Genomic DNA, 20,796 nt, shown 5'->3' with positions numbered 1-20,796 from the left:
AGGGGTCTTAACGCCATCACCGTTAAGAATAAGTACCCGCTGCCCCTGATTTCTGAGCTTTTTGATAGGCTAAGGGGAGCTAAGGTATTTACCAAATTAGATCTGCGGGGTGCTTATAACCTGATTCGCATCCGTGAGGGGGACGAATGGAAGACGGCATTTAACACCAGGGATGGGCACTATGAGTATCTGGTGATGCCCTTCGGGCTCTGTAATGCTCCAGCTGTTTTCCAAGACTTTGTCAATGACATCTTCCGGGATATGCTTTCCACCTCGGTCGTAGTCTATCTGGATGATATTCTCATCTTTTCTCCAGATATTGACTCCCACCGGAGAGATGTTGGCAGAGTCTTCGACCTCTTACGGGCAAATTCTCTCTATGCAAAGTTGGAGAAGTGTATGTTTGAGCAGGAGTCTTTACCTTTCCTGGGCTATATCATCTCCGCCCAGGGATTGGCTATGGATCCTGCCAAACTACAGGCTGTGATGGACTGGCAAGAACCCCATTCTCTTAAAGCGGTGCAGCGCTTTATGGGGTTCATTAATTATTACCGCCAGTTCATTCCCCACTTCTCAACTTTGGTAGCTCCCTTGGTAGCCCTCACCAAGAAGGGAGCAAATCCAAAATTGTGGTCAGAAGAGGTCTCCAGGGCCTTTTCTTCTATTAAGTCCCATTTTGCTAGCGCTCCCATCCTACATCGTCCCGATGTTGATAAGCCATTCATAATGGAGGTGGATGCCTCATCCGTTGGTGCAGGAGCAGTCCTCTTCCAAAAGGATACTCAAGGTCGGAAGCATCCTTGCTTCTTCTACTCCAAGACCTTCACACCAGCCGAGAGGAATTATTCCATCAGGGACAGGGAGTTGCTAGCGATGAAGTTGGCTTTCTCGGAGTGGAGACATCTCTTGGAGGGGGCTCGCTTTCCCTTTCAAGTCTTCACGGACCACAAAAATTTGTTATATTTGCAAACAGCCCAGCGGCTAAATGCTCGCCAGGCCAGATGGTCCTTGTTCTTCTCCCGGTTCCACTTCACCCTCCATTATCTCGCTGGGGAGAAGAACATTCGTGCTGACGCCCTCTCTCGCTCTGTTGTGTCATCTGAGGAGGAGGAAGGGGAGCCTCGGCTTATTGTCCCTTCTGAGAGCCTGAGAACCGTAGCTCCGGTTTCGCTAGAGTCTGTGCCTCCGGGCAAGACTTTTGTACCCATTAATTTGCGACCGGAGGTTCTCTCTTGGGCTCATTCGTCCAGAGTGGGTGGACACTTTGGGACAAAAAGGACATCTGAGCTACTGGCGAGGTCGTACTGGTGGCCACATATGGTTCGTGATGTCAGAGATTACATTCAGGCATGTGTCTCCTGTGCCAAAAATAAATCTCCTCGACAACGGCCAGCAGGGTTGCTCTATCCCTTGCCGGTGGCAGACAGGCCCTGGGAGATGGTCGGGATGGACTTTGTCGTGGGTTTGCCCAAGTCTCGTGGCTGTACCATCATTTGGGTTGTCACCGATCATTTTTCTAAAATGGTGCATTTGGTCCCGCTTCCACGGTTACCTTCTGCACGGGCCTTGGCAGCGTTGTTCATAAAACACATCTTCCGCCTACACGGTATGCCGGACAAAATTGTCAGTGACCGGGGTCCCCAGTTTGCGTCTCGGTTCTGGAGAGAGCTTTGTCGTCTTCTCAGCATTGAGTTAAATCTCTCTTCCGCATATCATCCCGAGACGAATGGGTTGGTAGAGAGGGCCAACCAGACCTTGGTCACATATCTGCGGCATTTTGTCTCAGCCAGGCAGGATGACTGGGCATCCTTGCTATCTTGGGCAGAGTTTGCGCTGAACAACGCCGTGGCCGACTCCACTGGACAAACCCCATTTCTCCTTAACTATGGTCAGCATCCGCGGGTACCTGTGCCTATGCCCGTGTCTTCCGCCGACTCCAGGGTGGCAGACTGGGCTGTGGAGGCACGGGATATTTGGGACCGCACTCAGGATGCCATTCGGGCCTCCAAGGAGAGAATGAGGTCCTCCGCCGATGCACATCGGCGCCCCGCTCCGACCTTTGCTCCTGGCGACTTGGTGTGGCTCTCCGCCCGTAACATCAGGCTGCGAGTGGAGTCCACTAAGTTTGCACCTCGCTACTTGGGTCCTTTTAAGGTCCTCGAACAGGTTAATCCTGTGGTCTATCGTTTAGCCCTTCCGCCACGCCTTGGTATCACCGACACCTTTCATGTGTCCCTCTTGAAACCCGTATACATGTCCCGGTTTTCCGAGTCATCTGCTGGGACATCGGGTTCGTCTACGGACGATTACGAGGTGAATGCTATTTTGGGGTGCAAGGTGGTACGTGGTAAAAAATTTTATTTGGTGGACTGGAAGGGTTATGGTCCTGAGGACAGGTCCTGGGAGCCTGCTGAGCACATTCAGGCTCCGCAGCTCATTGCTGCCTTTGAACGTAGCGAGGTCCAAGGAGGGGGGGGCCCTAGGAGGGGGGGTAATGTTAGGGGTCGAGTTCCCGCCTCTGCACAGGGGGAATCTCGGGCCATCTCCGCTGCGGTCTCCCATTCCTCTCCTGCCGCAGTTGAGCCTGCTCAGCGGAGACGTCAGTCCAAGCGTCTTGCTCAGTCCCACTCTGTACAAAGAGTTACTGCTGCCTTTCCTGCTTCTGCCATTGAAGTCAGTGCTGGGCAGCGGCGAGCAGATGCTTCTGCGACTAAGTCCTGCTTTTCTCATTCTGAGCATGCCCGGAGTAAGATCTCTCAGTGGAGATCGAGGGTCACATGGTAGGAAGGTCCTATAGCTGCTAGGACTAACTCCTGCTTTTCACACACTGAGCATGCCCAGGGTAAGATCTCTCAGTGGAGATCTAGGGTCACATGCTCAGGTATGGCAGTCTCTCATTGGTCCTTCTAGGAAGGTCTTTTTACTTGCTGCAGCTATATAAGGCTCGCATGGCCGCACGGCCATGCGCTAGTATCAATGCATGACATGAGTTTTGCGCCAGTGTGGTCACGCTTGTGTGTATTCAGGGACCCGGCTGAAATAAGCCACTAGAATACCGGCACCTCCGGTGAGGAGATTGTGTGTTTGGTTACAGGGCCCCGGCTGAAATAAGCCACTAGAATACCGGCTCCTCCGGTGAGGAGATTGTATGTTTGCCTCCTGGACTGCGTGACCACAAGCTGCTATCTGCTCAGCAGTTACTGTGTATTCCTGTGGAGTTTAACAGGACACAGTCCTTTCCTTATAGCGACTCTGTGAAGCAACAGAGTTCGCTTCTACCGCCATATTGTGCCGCTGTTTGCCAGCAGCAGGTTATTTTCCTACACGGTGGACCCCGGGCTGCGAACGCACCAAATAACATCTCTATATTTACTCGGTGCATTCCGCCAGCCCTAACAGTATACTAGCGCCAGGGTCTGGCTGGTAAATGGCGGACGATCAGCGTTTACAGCGGTACATCCAGCAGCTGGAGGGTAGGTTGACGGCTCTCGAGCGCACAACCTCAGCTGTGGATGTTACCGCAGTCGCTGTTCAGGCTGCAAGTGTAGCTGCAGCCAGTTTGTCCTCTGCCACCCCTGCTCCGACTTTATCCCGTCTCCCGCTTCCAGACAAGTTTGCTGGTGACAGTAAGCTATGTCGGGGATTCGTGAGTCAGTGCTCCATACATCTTGAGCTTCTGGCTGCACGTTTTCCTACGGAACGGGCGAAAGTGGGATTTATTTTATCCCTTTTGTCGGGCAGGGCGTTGGAGTGGGCAACGCCGCTATGGGAGCGCAATGATCGTGTGGCGCAGAGTGCTCCTCTCTTCCTGGACACTCTGAAACAGGTCTTTTTGGGACCTCGTGTCACCCACGATACCGCGCTCCAATTGTTGGCAACAACACAGGGTTCGTCCATGGTCAGCCAGTTCGCCGTGCAATTCCGGACTCTGGTCTCTGAGCTGGAATGGCCGGATAAAGTCCTTATTCCGGTGTTCTGGAGAGGACTGGCAGACCATGTGAAGGACGCCTTGGCCACCAGGGAGATTCCCGCCACACTGGAGGAGCTTATTTCTATATCTACCCGCATCGACCTCCGTTTTAACGAGCGGAGGTTGGAGCGGGCCCAGTGTAGGCAGAGGTTTCGGCTGGCTCCCACCTTCGCCAGACCTCTGGAATCTTCCGTTCAGGCGTCCGACTCCCATGAGGCCATGGAGGTTTCTCGAGCGGGACCTAAGTCTCGGACCGCTCGAGTACCCGTGGTTTGCAGAAATTGCCAACAAGAAGGACATTATGCCAATAAATGTCCACGGCGGCCGAGTAAACGTTCGCGTCTAGTAACCCTTGGAGGAGGTTCACTAGACACAGCGGCATTTTCCTCCAAGCTGTCCTTCAAAGGGACAATCATATTAGGCTCTTACTCTCTAACAGTCGAGCTTTGTGTGGATTCTGGAGCTGAGGGGAATTTCATCTCCTCAGCTTTTGCTCTGCGCCATGCAATACCTCTGGTGATGCTCGCCAAACCGGTGACTGTTAGGGTAGTGAATGGGTCGACACTTCCATCTCAGATCACACACCAGACTGTCCCTTTCACGTTAGCCATGTCTCCATCCCACCAGGAGATAATTTCCCTTCTTGTCCTTCCCGAGGGAATGGATGAGATTCTGCTGGGAATACCCTGGCTCCGTTTCCACTCCCCACATATTGAGTGGTCCTCTGGGAGGATATTGGGTTGGAGTGAATCCTGTAAGGGCAGATGTGTGAAAGAGTGCGTTCAGGTTTCCACCACTGAGATACCCGCAGATCTCTCTTCTCTTCCCAAATACTATTGGTCCTATGCAGACGTCTTCTCCAAAAAGGCTGCGGAGACCCTTCCGCCCCACCGCCCCTATGACTGTCCTATAGATCTCTTGCCTGGAGCAGAACCTCCTCGGGGACGTGTCTATCCCCTCTCTCTTCCGGAAACGGAGGCCATGTCCCAATACATCCAGGAGAATTTGGCAAGAGGGTTCATTAGGAAGTCAGTGTCACCAGCAGGGGCAGGGTTCTTCTTCGTGCAGAAGAAGAATGGAGAATTACGTCCTTGCATAGATTACAGGGGTCTTAACGCCATCACCGTTAAGAATAAGTACCCGCTGCCCCTGATTTCTGAGCTTTTTGATAGGCTAAGGGGAGCTAAGGTATTTACCAAATTAGATCTGCGGGGTGCTTATAACCTGATTCGCATCCGTGAGGGGGACGAATGGAAGACGGCATTTAACACCAGGGATGGGCACTATGAGTATCTGGTGATGCCCTTCGGGCTCTGTAATGCTCCAGCTGTTTTCCAAGACTTTGTCAATGACATCTTCCGGGATATGCTTTCCACCTCGGTCGTAGTCTATCTGGATGATATTCTCATCTTTTCTCCAGATATTGACTCCCACCGGAGAGATGTTGGCAGAGTCTTCGACCTCTTACGGGCAAATTCTCTCTATGCAAAGTTGGAGAAGTGTATGTTTGAGCAGGAGTCTTTACCTTTCCTGGGCTATATCATCTCCGCCCAGGGATTGGCTATGGATCCTGCCAAACTACAGGCTGTGATGGACTGGCAAGAACCCCATTCTCTTAAAGCGGTGCAGCGCTTTATGGGGTTCATTAATTATTACCGCCAGTTCATTCCCCACTTCTCAACTTTGGTAGCTCCCTTGGTAGCCCTCACCAAGAAGGGAGCAAATCCAAAATTGTGGTCAGAAGAGGTCTCCAGGGCCTTTTCTTCTATTAAGTCCCATTTTGCTAGCGCTCCCATCCTACATCGTCCCGATGTTGATAAGCCATTCATAATGGAGGTGGATGCCTCATCCGTTGGTGCAGGAGCAGTCCTCTTCCAAAAGGATACTCAAGGTCGGAAGCATCCTTGCTTCTTCTACTCCAAGACCTTCACACCAGCCGAGAGGAATTATTCCATCAGGGACAGGGAGTTGCTAGCGATGAAGTTGGCTTTCTCGGAGTGGAGACATCTCTTGGAGGGGGCTCGCTTTCCCTTTCAAGTCTTCACGGACCACAAAAATTTGTTATATTTGCAAACAGCCCAGCGGCTAAATGCTCGCCAGGCCAGATGGTCCTTGTTCTTCTCCCGGTTCCACTTCACCCTCCATTATCTCGCTGGGGAGAAGAACATTCGTGCTGACGCCCTCTCTCGCTCTGTTGTGTCATCTGAGGAGGAGGAAGGGGAGCCTCGGCTTATTGTCCCTTCTGAGAGCCTGAGAACCGTAGCTCCGGTTTCGCTAGAGTCTGTGCCTCCGGGCAAGACTTTTGTACCCATTAATTTGCGACCGGAGGTTCTCTCTTGGGCTCATTCGTCCAGAGTGGGTGGACACTTTGGGACAAAAAGGACATCTGAGCTACTGGCGAGGTCGTACTGGTGGCCACATATGGTTCGTGATGTCAGAGATTACATTCAGGCATGTGTCTCCTGTGCCAAAAATAAATCTCCTCGACAACGGCCAGCAGGGTTGCTCTATCCCTTGCCGGTGGCAGACAGGCCCTGGGAGATGGTCGGGATGGACTTTGTCGTGGGTTTGCCCAAGTCTCGTGGCTGTACCATCATTTGGGTTGTCACCGATCATTTTTCTAAAATGGTGCATTTGGTCCCGCTTCCACGGTTACCTTCTGCACGGGCCTTGGCAGCGTTGTTCATAAAACACATCTTCCGCCTACACGGTATGCCGGACAAAATTGTCAGTGACCGGGGTCCCCAGTTTGCGTCTCGGTTCTGGAGAGAGCTTTGTCGTCTTCTCAGCATTGAGTTAAATCTCTCTTCCGCATATCATCCCGAGACGAATGGGTTGGTAGAGAGGGCCAACCAGACCTTGGTCACATATCTGCGGCATTTTGTCTCAGCCAGGCAGGATGACTGGGCATCCTTGCTATCTTGGGCAGAGTTTGCGCTGAACAACGCCGTGGCCGACTCCACTGGACAAACCCCATTTCTCCTTAACTATGGTCAGCATCCGCGGGTACCTGTGCCTATGCCCGTGTATTCCGCCGACTCCAGGGTGGCAGACTGGGCTGTGGAGGCACGGGATATTTGGGACCGCACTCAGGATGCCATTCGGGCCTCCAAGGAGAGAATGAGGTCCTCCGCCGATGCACATCGGCGCCCCGCTCCGACCTTTGCTCCTGGCGACTTGGTGTGGCTCTCCGCCCGTAACATCAGGCTGCGAGTGGAGTCCACTAAGTTTGCACCTCGCTACTTGGGTCCTTTTAAGGTCCTCGAACAGGTTAATCCTGTGGTCTATCGTTTAGCCCTTCCGCCACGCCTTGGTATCACCGACACCTTTCATGTGTCCCTCTTGAAACCCGTATACATGTCCCGGTTTTCCGAGTCATCTGCTGGGACATCGGGTTCGTCTACGGACGATTACGAGGTGAATGCTATTTTGGGGTGCAAGGTGGTACGTGGTAAAAAATTTTATTTGGTGGACTGGAAGGGTTATGGTCCTGAGGACAGGTCCTGGGAGCCTGCTGAGCACATTCAGGCTCCGCAGCTCATTGCTGCCTTTGAACGTAGCGAGGTCCAAGGAGGGGGGGGCCCTAGGAGGGGGGGTAATGTTAGGGGTCGAGTTCCCGCCTCTGCACAGGGGGAATCTCGGGCCATCTCCGCTGCGGTCTCCCATTCCTCTCCTGCCGCAGTTGAGCCTGCTCAGCGGAGACGTCAGTCCAAGCGTCTTGCTCAGTCCCACTCTGTACAAAGAGTTACTGCTGCCTTTCCTGCTTCTGCCATTGAAGTCAGTGCTGGGCAGCGGCGAGCAGATGCTTCTGCGACTAAGTCCTGCTTTTCTCATTCTGAGCATGCCCGGAGTAAGATCTCTCAGTGGAGATCGAGGGTCACATGGTAGGAAGGTCCTATAGCTGCTAGGACTAACTCCTGCTTTTCACACACTGAGCATGCCCAGGGTAAGATCTCTCAGTGGAGATCTAGGGTCACATGCTCAGGTATGGCAGTCTCTCATTGGTCCTTCTAGGAAGGTCTTTTTACTTGCTGCAGCTATATAAGGCTCGCATGGCCGCACGGCCATGCGCTAGTATCAATGCATGACATGAGTTTTGCGCCAGTGTGGTCACGCTTGTGTGTATTCAGGGACCCGGCTGAAATAAGCCACTAGAATACCGGCACCTCCGGTGAGGAGATTGTGTGTTTGGTTACAGGGCCCCGGCTGAAATAAGCCACTAGAATACCGGCTCCTCCGGTGAGGAGATTGTATGTTTGCCTCCTGGACTGCGTGACCACAAGCTGCTATCTGCTCAGCAGTTACTGTGTATTCCTGTGGAGTTTAACAGGACACAGTCCTTTCCTTATAGCGACTCTGTGAAGCAACAGAGTTCGCTTCTACCGCCATATTGTGCCGCTGTTTGCCAGCAGCAGGTTATTTTCCTGCACGGTGGACCCCGGGCTGCGAACGCACCAAATAACATCTCTATATTTACTCGGTGCGTTCCGCCAGCCCTAACACCAACTGTCTTTTCGTGAGCAATAGGAACCCCGAAAAAATCGCACATCTGAATAAATTTGTTAAGGGCATTTTCACATGCGGGGGAGCCGAAAGGACCAATAAACAAAAAATCGTCTAAATAGTGGAGAATACCCACGTCCTTGCAACTCTCTTCTATAACCCAATGAAGAAAAGAGGAAAAACTTTCAAAATAAAAACAGGACAAAGAAAAACCCATGGGTAGGCACTTATCGAAAAAGAAACAGTCATCAAAATAAAAACCTAAAGAGTTAAAACCGGACGGATGAACGGGGAGGAGTCTAAATGCAGACTTAATGTCCGATTTGGACATCAAAGCATTGCAGCCGAATTTTTTTAGGATCTCTAATGCAGAATCAAAAGAAGAGTAAGCTACTGAAACTAATGACTTATCCACCTCATCATTCAAAGAAGAACCTGGTGGGTGGGATAAGTGATGAGTCAAATGAAAAGAGCCCTCATCTTTTTTAGGTACTAAGCCCAAAGGAGATATACGAAAATTAACAAAAGGAGGTGATTCAAAAGGCCCAGAAACTCTGCCAAGTTGAATTTCACTGATAATTTTATCCCTAGCAACATCTTGATTGGCCGTTAAGGACGGCAAATTAGGAACGACTAAACAACCCTCCCCTTTAAATTGAGGTACGAAAAATCCTTCTAAAAACCCAGAAAACAACAATTCACTGATCACTCGATCTGGAAATTTGCTTAGCCATGGGGACCTGTTTGCCAGGTTCACTGGAGTCTGCGCTTTTAGTAATGTGCTCTTTAGCAGAGGACTGCTGAGCTGCCTGCTTCTTGAAGCATTTAACCATTGGGTGCGAGTTTCCACAGAAAGAGCATTCGTGACGGAATCTACAATTATTGTTCCATTTGCAAAAGGAATCATTATAAGCGAAACAAACACCCCGCTTCAAAGTGCTAGCGGGGGGCTGTTTCATACTGTTATTTCTTTGTGGAAGCATAAGGTTAATCCACAACCCAATATCCTTCACTCCCCAATGTAGCTCGGGGTGAACCGACAATTTGTGCCTGAAAGCTTCATCATAGTTCAGCCAAGCGAACCCGCCGAAATTCCGATAAGCTTCCAGTATATTGTCTAAGTGTTGGAATAATTTGCTACAGAGATGGGGAGATTTTTCACCCAACACTGCGGCAAAAATGGTAAAAGCCTGAACCCAATTGTTAAAAGATTTATAGCTAGTACGTTTAATTTCATCAGAATCAGCTTTATCCTCCTTTTTATCAGGTTTAAAAAGCTGATCCTTCTTGGGTAATAAAGAAAAAATATCTACATATTGATTATTCCAAATAAGCTCTTTAACAGAAGAGCTCAAGTGGAATCCCAAAGGAGATAATTCACAGGTCAAAGCTTCCTTAAAAGTATTAACAGGAAAAATGTTGGCGGGCAACGTGTCAGAGACTGCAGCACTATATGTACCTGATGTGCGTGCAGTAGAAGGAATAACTTCCTTCAAAGTATCCGCCAACACTTTCCTAATGATATTTGTGAGCTGTGAGTGAGGGACAGACGTAGGTAAAATAACAGTCTCACCCCTCGATGAATGTTGTCCAGTCTTAGGATCTCTGCAGGAGCTGGAGCTCAAGCCCTCCATGTTGGGTGAGCCCATGTGATCCGCTGTTGCAGAAGGCGACTCCTCTTCTTCATCTTCTGACTGCGACGCTGGAGCGTCCCGGATAGCGTCGCGGATCACCGACGTAGATACTGACGCTGCTGCGGGAGCCGCTGACACCGCAGCGCTTTTACGGCCGCGGTGAGGTGCAGACCTCCCGTCTGGAACAGCTGATGCGGACGGGGCCCCGTTCCGGTGCTGGCTGCGGAGGTCTCACGCCGGGCTGCGAGACTTCTGTGACGGTCGGCGTCGCGACTTCCCCCTCACTTCCTGTCTTGACCGGCCGGAAGCAGGAGGCGATGCCGAAGGAGAATAGGGAATCCTCTGTCTTCTGAGGCGCACAGAAGCCGGAGATGTCGGCGGGGCTGGAGAGGCTTGACACGCCGGCTGGAAGGAAACTTCTGGAGGAGGAGGGAACGCCTCAGCTGCCGCGGAGGAAGGTTCTATAGCCAAGCAGCGCTGAAGCCATTCCGCTCCACCCTCAGCGCCGGCTCTGGTCAGGAGTTGCTGCAGGAGATCTTCCATCCTCAGGTGCTTCTTCTTCTTCTTTTCTTCTTCACCGGCAGAATGACTAAATCCCCTGAAACCAGGGTTTTTATACACAAATCTTTGGGTGCCCAGCACTTCAATAACCAATCAAAATAGTTAAAATTAGGTGCCAGGCAGAACATACACAAACATCTGGGCGCCCAGCACTTCAATAACCAATCAAAACAGTTACCAGGCAGACCAAAAGGAACTGGATAAAACCAGTTTCTCCTCACCTCATCTGACTGACCTGACCTTTAAATGACCCATAGAAAAATTGCCATATTAAAACCTATAAGGTCTATGAGGCCATGAGACCCCCGCTGTATTTCTTCTGGGTTCACGCGGGGGGGCTAACAATCTGTGAGGAATATATTGTGAATTAAACACCCTGGGTCAGCTTTTAATGATATTGTTGTGATTATTCCTGTACCCAAGAAAAGGGATTATTAGGGTTTCTCAGGGACAGCTGTCGAGGAGTGGGGCGCCAATTGTCCTGTCAGACCCGCTGCAATTTAGACCCAGAATTAAGGGTTATCTAGTGCTTATCAGGATGTATTATTTTTATTTGTTTCTATGCTTTTCTCTTGTTAGCTTAGGCTAGTTTCACACTAGCGTTTACCTGATCTGCGGCGGGCTGCAGACTTCCTCCGTGAAGCCCCGCCCTCTGCCACACCTCTGCTGCTTGCCCCGCCTACATCTGCATGCGGCCCGCATGCGGCCTGCGTACCTATATTTAATATTAGGTACGCAGGTTGTGCGACTGTATGCGGATGGTGCTGCATGCGTCGTTTTGACGATGCGGGGACCAGCGTAGGACGCAGCCTGTAGAATTTTTTTTTCCGCATCGTCAAAACGACGCATGCGGCACAATCCGCATACAGCCGCACGACCTGCGTACCTAATGTTAAATATAGGTACGCGGGCCGCATGCAGATGTAGGCGGAGCTAGCAGCGGAGGTGCGGCGGAGGACGGGACTTCAAGGAGGAAGTCCGCAGCCCGCCGCAGATCAGGTAAACGCTAGTGTGAAACTAGCCTTAATCTGTTATATACCATGGGTAAGGAAAGTATTCAGACCCCTTTACATTTTTTTCTCATTAAAAGTAGAAATGTTTGCATATTTATTAAAAAAGAAAACTGAAATATCACATGGTCATAAGTATTGAGACCCTTTGATCAGACACTCATATTTAAGTTACATGCTGTCCATTTCTTTGTGATCCTCCTTGAGATGGTTCCACTCCTTCATTGGAGTCCAGCTGTGTTTAATTAAACTGATAGGACTTGATTTGGAAAGGCACTCACATGTCTATATAAAACCTCACAGCTCATAGTGCATGACAGACCAAATGAGAATCGTGAGGTCAAAGGAACTGGCCAAAGAGCTCAGAGAAAGAATTGTGGCAAGGCACACATCTGGCCAAGGTTACAAATGAATTTCTACAGTACTCAAGGTTCCTAAGAGCACAGTGACCTCCATAAACTTTAAATGGAAGAAGTTTGGGACCACCAGAAGTCTTCCTAGACCTGGCCGTCCAGCCAAACTGAGCAATCGTGGGAGAAGAGATTTGGTGAGAGAGGTAAAGAAGAAGAACCCCAAGATCACTGTGGCTGAGCTCCAGAGATGCAGTAGGAAGCTGGGAGAAAGTTCCACAAAGTCAACTATCACTGCAGCCCTCCACCAGTCTGGCCTTTATGGCAGAGTGGCCAGACGAAAGCCTCTACTGACTGATAGACATATGAAAGCCAGCATAGAGTTTGCTAAAAAAACACATGAAAAGACTCCCTGACTATGAGAAATAAGATTCTCTAGTCTGATAGGACGAAGATAGACCTTTTTGGTTATAATTCTAAGCGGTATGTATGGAAAAAACCAAGCACTGCTCATCACGTGCCCAATACAGTCCCAACAGTGAAACATGGTGGTGACAGCATCATGTTATGGAGGGGTGTTTTTCAGCTGCAGGGACAGGACCACTGGTAGTCATTGAAGGAAACATGAATGTGGCCAAGTACAGAGATATCCTGGATGAAATCCTCTTCCAGAGTGCTCTGGACCTCAGACTTGGCTGAAGGTTCACCTTCCAACAAGACAATTACCCTAAGCACACAGCTAAAATAACAAAGGTGTGGCTTCAGAACAACTCTGTGACCATTCTTGACTGGCTTAGCCAGAGCCCTAACCTAAACCCAATTGAGCATCTCTGGAGAGAACTGAAAATGGCTGTTCACCATCCAACCTGACGGAACTGGAGAAGTTCTGCAAGGAAGAATGGCAGAGGATCCCCAAATCCAGGTGTGAAAAACTTGTTGCATCATTCCCAAGAAGACTCATGGACTCATCCAGCAGGGGGCGCATCACCACGAATGAAGGTAACTACAGGTCATTGACCTACATTACCTTCATTCGCTGGGGTTTACAGCCACGAGCACATCTGCATTAGCAGAGCTCCTGGCTGTAAAATATTTTAACCCCTTCAGATGGATTTACAACGTGGGACCTTACAGATCTACGGAAGGTATGTATATTGTTGGTTTATTATTTTTAATTTGTTACAGAGCGAGGGTCTTCAGCCAGTGGATTGAGTGTACAATAAAATATTAAAACAAACGGTGTGTTTATTTAATTAAAATACTTTTTAATAATGTGTGTGTTTTTTAACCATTTAATGCAAATGGATTAATAATGGATAGGTGTCATAATTGACGCCTCTCCATTATTAATCTGGCTTAATGTCACCTTACAATAGCAAGGTGGCATTAACCCTTCATTACCCCATATCCCACCACTACACGGGAATGGGAAGAGAGTGGCCAAGTGCCAGAATAGGCGCATCTTCCAGATGTGCCTTTTCTGGGGTGGCTGGGGGCAGATGTTTTTAGCCGGGGGGGGGGGGCAATAACCGTGGACCCTCTCCAGGCTATTAATATCTGCCCTCAGTCACTGGCTTTACTACTCTGGCGGAGAAAATTGCGCAGGAGCCCACGCCAATTTTTTCAGCGATTTAACCCTTAAATTTAAGAGCTAGAGCGCCGAAATTTTGCATATGCACACTACTAACATTAGTAGTGTGGAATATGCAAAAAAAGGGGGATATGACATGGTTTACTGTATGTAAACCATGTCTCATATCATGTCGGGTTTTGGCAGGAGAAATGAAAAGCCGGTAATTGAATTACCGGCTTTTCTGCTATATCGCCCTGAAGGAAATATATTAAAAAAAAAACCCATAGACTTGCATTGGGTTTCGAGTTTCGGCCGATCCCCGACCCCGACTTTTCAATAGGATCGGCCGATTTCACTCGATCCGACTTTTTTGAAAGTCGGGTTTCGTAAACCCCGACTCGACCCTAAAAAACTAAAAGTCGCTCAACCCTAACATTGGCCATAAAGGGCACAAAACCTACAAGAAACAAAATGAGCAAAAATTCCTCAGTGTGTGAATAAGGACACTATCTCATATTAAAAGCATGTAATAATACAGGTATAGTTGTACAGTGACATATAAATGTTTGGGCACTGCCCATCCATTCTTCCATGAAAAATTCTTGAAGTTCTGTGAGATTCCTGGGTCGTCTTGCACGCACTGCACTAGCCACAGATTTTCAATGATGTTAAGATCAGGGGACTGTGAGGCCATTGCAAAAACCTTTAGCTTGCGCCTTTTGAGTTAGTCTATTGTGGATTATCTATACAGATATTCTACAGATCTTTCAAGTTTCGGGGCTGTCGTTGGGCAACATTAAATTTCAACTCCCCCCAAAGATTTTCTATTGGGTTCAGGTCTGGAGACTGGCTAGGCTACTCCAGGACCTTGAAATGCTTCTTATGGGGCCACTCCTTAGTTGCCCTGACTGTGTTTTTTCAGGTCATCGTCATGCTGGAAGAACCAGCCATGACCCATCTTCCATGCTCTTACTGAGGGAAGGAGGTTGTTGGACAAAATCTTGCAATACGTGACCTCATCCATCCTTCTCTTCAATATGGTGTAGCCATCCTGTCCCCTTTGCAGAAAAGAACCCCGAAATCATGATGTTTCCCTATTATGTTTCACGGTGTGGTGTTCTTTGGGTTGTAATTCATCCTTCGTCTTACTCCAAACACTGTAAATGGAGTTGATACCAAAAAGTTTTATTTTGGTTCCATCTGACCACATGAACTTCTTTCATGCCTCCTCTGGATCATCCAGATGGTCATTGTCGAACTTCAAATGGCCTTGGACATATGCTGGCGTGGGCATGGGGACCTTGCGTATTGTGTTACTAATGGTAATGTTTTAGACTGTGGTGCCAGCTGTTTGTACGTCATTGACCAGGACCTCCTGTGTAGTTTTGGGCTGATTTCTGAGCTTTCTCACAATCATTCTTACCCCACAAGATGAGATTTTGCATGTAGCCCCAGATCGAGGACGATTGACAGTCATCTTGTGTTTAAAGTTATGGTCTCTTCTTGTGGCTAGTGTGCAAAAAGGAATTGGCCAATATGTGCACTAAGAATAATTTTGTAAGTATAATATATATGACAGTAATGCAGTTTTTCAGTTTACATTTTATATATTATGTTTGCACAATAGGCTCCTGAACTTTTGGATGTATGTATCCCTATACTCTGCATTATCTTTCACCTGCTCGCACTTCATTCTGTTAGAACGTGATGGTCAGTTTTGATTTTTTGAGGTGTCTCTAACAAAACATTTAATTTCCTTTTATTGCAGTTAATTTATTGTTTATTGTATTGTATAACTGTTTTAATCCCATATTGTATTGCCATTGCCTAGGTCCTTGTCACCATGTGGCTCCTTCTGTTGGTGCTCCTGATTCTGATCCTCCTATACAGACGACACAGATATAGCCTGATCCTGGAGAATCTCACAGACAAATATGTTTTCATCACGGGATGTGATTCTGGATTTGGAAATCTGCTGGCAAAACAGCTGGACAAGCGTGGGATGAAGGTTTTGGCAGCTTGTCTGACTGATAAGGGGGCAGAGGAGCTAAAGAAGGAGACATCAACCAGATTGCAGACAATACTTTTAGATGTCGCGGACAGCCAAAGTGTCAGCGCTGCAGCAGAGTGGGTCAATGGTATTGTCCGAGATAAAGGTGGGTCACAAGAATAGACAGACAGCAACTTTTTACATTTCACAAGAAAATACAAATTTTTGTCTGTTTAAACATCCATCACATGTGTTTTCTTCATAAAACTTGGCTGTTTCATCTTCTGAAATAAGTAAAATTGCAAAGTGCTTGTAAAATTTTTTTTAGTTTACAAGCTCGTTGACTGGGATACTGGCTACCTTAAATTGGCTGGTAACCCAGGTAAGGAGCTCGTGCTTCCAGGCTCTGTGTTTTAGGCCTCATTGAAATATCTGTGATTTTGCTTGTATGTAAAAACATGGACTGTTCTTCATCAATGTCTTGATTCAGAGCTTCATCGGTTTTGTCAGTCAATTTTTACAAAACTTTTTCAGCACTGTTTTTCACATTTGGATAAATACATGAATTACAAAGCTTAATCATTGCAGTGTTAATCACAGACGGCACAGACAGCACACAGGTTGTACACTGATTCCATCCATGATTTCCATGGACCCTTAGGCCACGTTTACATGTTTAGTATTTGTTCAGTATTTTACCTCAGTGTTTTTAAGTCAAACCCAGGAGTGGGTGATAAATACTGAAGTGGTGATGTGTTTCTATTATACTTTTCCTCTAATTGTTCCACTCTTTATTTTGGCCTACAAATACTGAAGTAAAGAAAACTCACCAAATTCATAACGTGTGAACGTGGCCTTAGTCATGTAGACGTGATTTTGATCTGTGACTCAAATCAAAAACAGACATATCTGTGTGATTTTATGGACATGCAGTATTGGTCCAGATTCATCATTGTCTTTGTGCCTGTGTTTTGTCTAGTTTTGGGTGTTTTGTTTGCACCCAATTCATTATTCTATTTGAGTCTATTTTCAATGTGCTCCGCTGTTTTCTTTTTCCGTGTTGTGGTTGGAGTTTAATGATTCAAAATGTTTTCACCAGATTCATCAATTTTGACTTTTTCTAAAGTCGTAAAATTTGGCACAACTCCAGTCTCATCATGGTGTAAATTTGAGTGCGCCAGTGTTTTGGCATAATTTTCGCCCCATTTTACACCAAAAGGTCGCAAGAACTGTTTGAGGCAGACAAAAAGGTCCTATTTGACTGTGCATTAAATTCATGAATTGCATGCATCATTTTGAAGAATTGGGTGCCAAAAATGGCAACTAATACGACAAGACAAAAAAGGGAAGTGACAAAAAAGGCAAATGATGAATCAGGGCCATGGTAACAGCTCCATAGGTTAAAATGGATATACAGTATGTTCTATCTTTGAAAACTACAGATAGATTATGTACGGGAAAACCTGTTGTCTGAATGAGGCTTTAAAGCTCTAAAGCTGGCTTGATTATTGGATCCCACCAGCTTCAGAGTCCTAGCACTACTACCATACTACAGAGGCAAAGCTGACTCTGCTAGCAACACTAAAGAGCACACAGTTTCGAGCAGCGACACCACCATTCTGCTTATCTGAACTGTCAATCTTCAGGAACGCCCTTCAAACAGCAACCAGGAATCGGGGAAGCAGAGGAGTGATGTACTCCTGAAGTATAAAAGGGGAGTCAAACACTTTAAACTCTTCCTACCATGGGCAAATTTAGCCAGATCACTAGATTACACCCATTCTGTAACAGTGTAGAGTGCAGTGTATATCCAATGAATTCCTGGTAGGGCCTTTAGTTTCAATCACGAACCATTGGCACCAAGCAATCATCTTATGGATTACACTGAAGTGATTAGCAATAGCACCGATAGCTGTCTTTAGAGGCAGTTGTATCACAGACAGCACCCACATCTAGATGTGGAATCAAGCATGTGACCCGTTGTCCTAATCAGACATCCAGTTGATAAAAAATGCTCATAAATCATAATGTCTTACAATATGTTTACACACCCACAATTCATTCCTCCAAAGTACTACAAATTTGCAGTGAGCATTGATCTGCATGAAGCAGTACTTTTTTTAAATTTATTTTTAACCCCTTAGTGACAGAGCCAATTTGGTACTTAATGACCAGGCCAATTTTTGCAATTCTGACCACTGTCACTTTATGAGGTTATAACTCTGGAACACTTCAACGGGTCCCGCTGATTCTGAGATTGTTTTTTCGTGACATATTGTACTTCATGTTAGTGGTAACATTTCTTCGATATTACTTGCGATTATTTATGAAAAAAACGGAAATATGGCGAAAATTTTTAACATTTTGCAATTTTCAAACTTTGTATTTTTATGCCCTTAAATCAGAGAGATATGTCACGAAAAATAGTTAATAAATAACATTTCCCACATGTCTACTTTACATCAGCACAATTTTGGAAACAAAATTTTTTTTTGTTAGGGAGTTATAAGGGTTAAAAGTTGACCAGCAATTTCTCATTTTTACAACACCATTTTTTTTTAGGGACCACATCACATTTGAAGTCATTTTGAGGGGTCTATATGATAGAAAATAATGAAGTGTGACACCATTCTAAAAACTAAACCCCTCAAGGTTCTCAAAACCACATTCAAGAAGTTTATTAACCCTTTACGTGCTTCACAGGAACTGAAACAATGTGGAAGGAAAAAATGAACATTTAACTTTTTTTTGCAAACATCTTAATTCAGAACCATTTTTTTTATTTTCACAAGTGTAAAAACAGAAATGTAACCATAAATTTTGTTATGCAATTTCTCCTGAATACGCCAATACCCCATATGTGGGGGTAAACCACTGTTAGGGCGCACCGCAGAACTTAGAAGTGAAGGAGCGCCGTTTGACTTTTTCAATGCAGAATTGGCTGGAATTGAGATCGGACGCCATGTCACGTTTAGAGAGCCCCTGATGTGCCTAAACAGTGGAAACTCCCCACAAGTGACACCATTTTGGAAACTAGACCCCTTAAGGAACTTATCTAGATGTGTGAGCACTTTGAACCCCCAAGTGCTTCACAGAAGTTTATAACGTAGAGCCGTGAAAATAAAAAATCGCTTTTGTTTACACAAAAATGATCTTTTCGCCCACAAATTCTTATTTTCACAAGGGTAACAGGAGAAATTAGACCACAAAAGTTGTTGTGCGATTTCTCCTGAATACGTCGATACCCCATATGTGAGGGTAAACCACTGTTTGGGCGCACCACAGAGCTTGGAAGTGAAGGAGCGCCGTTTTACTTTTTCAATGTAGAATTGGCTGGAATTGAGATTGGACGCCATGTCGCGTTTGGAGAGCCCCTGATGTGCCTAAACAGTGGAAACCCCCCACAAGTGACACCATTTTGGAAACTAGACCCCTTAAGGAACTTATCTAGATGTGTGGCGAGCACTTTGAACCCCCATGTGCTTCACAGAAGTTTATAACGTAGAGCCGTGAAAAAATAAATCGCATTTTTTCTACAAAAATGATTTTTTGCCCACAAATTTTTATTTTCACAAGGGTAACAGGAGAAATTAGACCACAAAAGTTGTTGTGCAATTTCTCCTGAGTACGCTGATACCCAATATGTGGGGGTAAACCACTGTTAGGGCGCACCGCAGAGCTTGGAAGAGAAGGAGTGCAGTTTTATTTTTTCAATGTAGAATTGGCTGGAATTGAGATTGGACGCCATGTCGCGTTTGGAGAGCCCCTGATGTGCCTAAACAGTGGAAACCCCCCACAAGTGACACCATTTTGGAAACTAGACCCCTTAAGGAACTTATCTAGATGTGTGGCGAGCACTTTGAACCCCCATGTGCTTCACAGAAGTTTATAACGTAGAGCCATGAAAAAAAAAATTGTATTTTTTCTACAAAAATGATCTTTTTGCCCACAAATTTTTATTTTCACAAGGGTAACAGGAGAAATTAGACCACTAAAGTTGTTGTGCAATTTCTCCTGAGTACGTCGATACCCAATATGTGGGGGTAAACCACTGTTTGGGCGCACCGCAGAGCTTGGAAGAGAAAGAGTGCCGTTTTACTTTTTCAATGTAGAATTGGCTGGAATTGAGATCGGACGCCATGTCGCGTTTGGAGAGCCCCTGATGTGCCTAAACAGTAGAAATCCCCCACAAGTGACCCCATTTTGGAAACTAGACCCCCCATGGAACTTATCTAGATGTGTGGTGAGAACCTTGAATGCCCAAGTGCTTCACAGAAGTTTATAATGCAGAGCCATGAAAATAAAAAATATTTTTTTTTTCCACAAAAAAGATATCATAGCCCCCAAGTTTTTATTTTCACAAGGGTAACAAGAGAAATTGGACCCCAAAAGTTGTTTTCCAATTTGTCTTGAGTATGCTGGTACCCCATATGTGGGGGTAAACCACTGTTTGGGCGCACGGCAGAGCTCAGAAGGAAGGAGCGCCGTTTTGGAATGCAGACTTTGATAGAATGGTCTGTGTTGTGAATTCTGTGGCTGAATTCACTCCTGTGGTCACAAGTGGTACTGCAGCTTCTGAGCTTCCTTCCTCAGGTGTTCTGGTGAGCTCATTAGCTGCTTCGTTACTTAACTCCACCTGATGCTGCTATCCTTGCTCCTAGTCAATGTTCCAGTGTTGGATCTGAGCTTCTCCTGATTGTTCCTGTGACCTGCTGCTCTGTATAGCTAAGTGCTTTTTTACTATTTTGTTGCTTTTTTTCTGTCCAGCTTGTCTTTTGTTTTGCTGGAAGCTCTGAGACGCAAAGGGTGTACCGCCGTGCCGTTAGTCCGGCACGGTGAGTCTTTTTTGCCCCCTTTGCGTGGTTTTTGCTTTAGGGTTTTTTGTAGACTGCAAAGTTCGCTTTACTGTCCTCGCTCTGTCTAAGATTATCGGGCCCCACTTTGCTGAATCTATTTCATCCCTACGTTTTGTCTTTTCATCTTACTCACAGTCATTATATGTGGGGGGCTGCCTTTTCCTTTGGGGTATTTCTCTGGGGGCAAGTCAGGCCTATTTTTCTATCTTCAGGCTAGCTAGTTTCTTAGGCTGTGCCGAGTTGCATAGGTAGTTGTTAGGCGCAATCCACAGCCACTTTTAGTTGTGTTTAGGATAGGATCAGGTGTGCAGTCTACAGAGTTTCCACGTCTCAGAGCTCGTTCTTTTGT

The 20,796-nt window shown here is 46.8% G+C and overlaps 1 protein-coding gene across 1 annotated transcript in view; it reads left to right on the top strand.

Moving 5' to 3' along the window:
- The window catches only part of LOC138670816 (retinol dehydrogenase 16-like), a 170,244-nt gene that overhangs the window by 33,250 nt on the left and 116,198 nt on the right, over nucleotides 1-20,796 (top strand). The window contains exon 2 of the mRNA XM_069758510.1: nucleotides 15,433-15,757. Within this exon, the coding sequence (XP_069614611.1) occupies nucleotides 15,445-15,757 (313 nt within the window). The 5' untranslated portion in view covers nucleotides 15,433-15,444. The remainder of the gene's footprint in view (nucleotides 1-15,432; nucleotides 15,758-20,796) is intronic.

Source organism: Ranitomeya imitator, chromosome 3, assembly GCF_032444005.1.
Source record: "Ranitomeya imitator isolate aRanImi1 chromosome 3, aRanImi1.pri, whole genome shotgun sequence".
In the NCBI taxonomy this organism is placed as follows: domain Eukaryota; kingdom Metazoa; phylum Chordata; class Amphibia; order Anura; family Dendrobatidae; genus Ranitomeya; species Ranitomeya imitator.
This window is presented reverse-complemented; position numbering and strand designations above follow the sequence as displayed.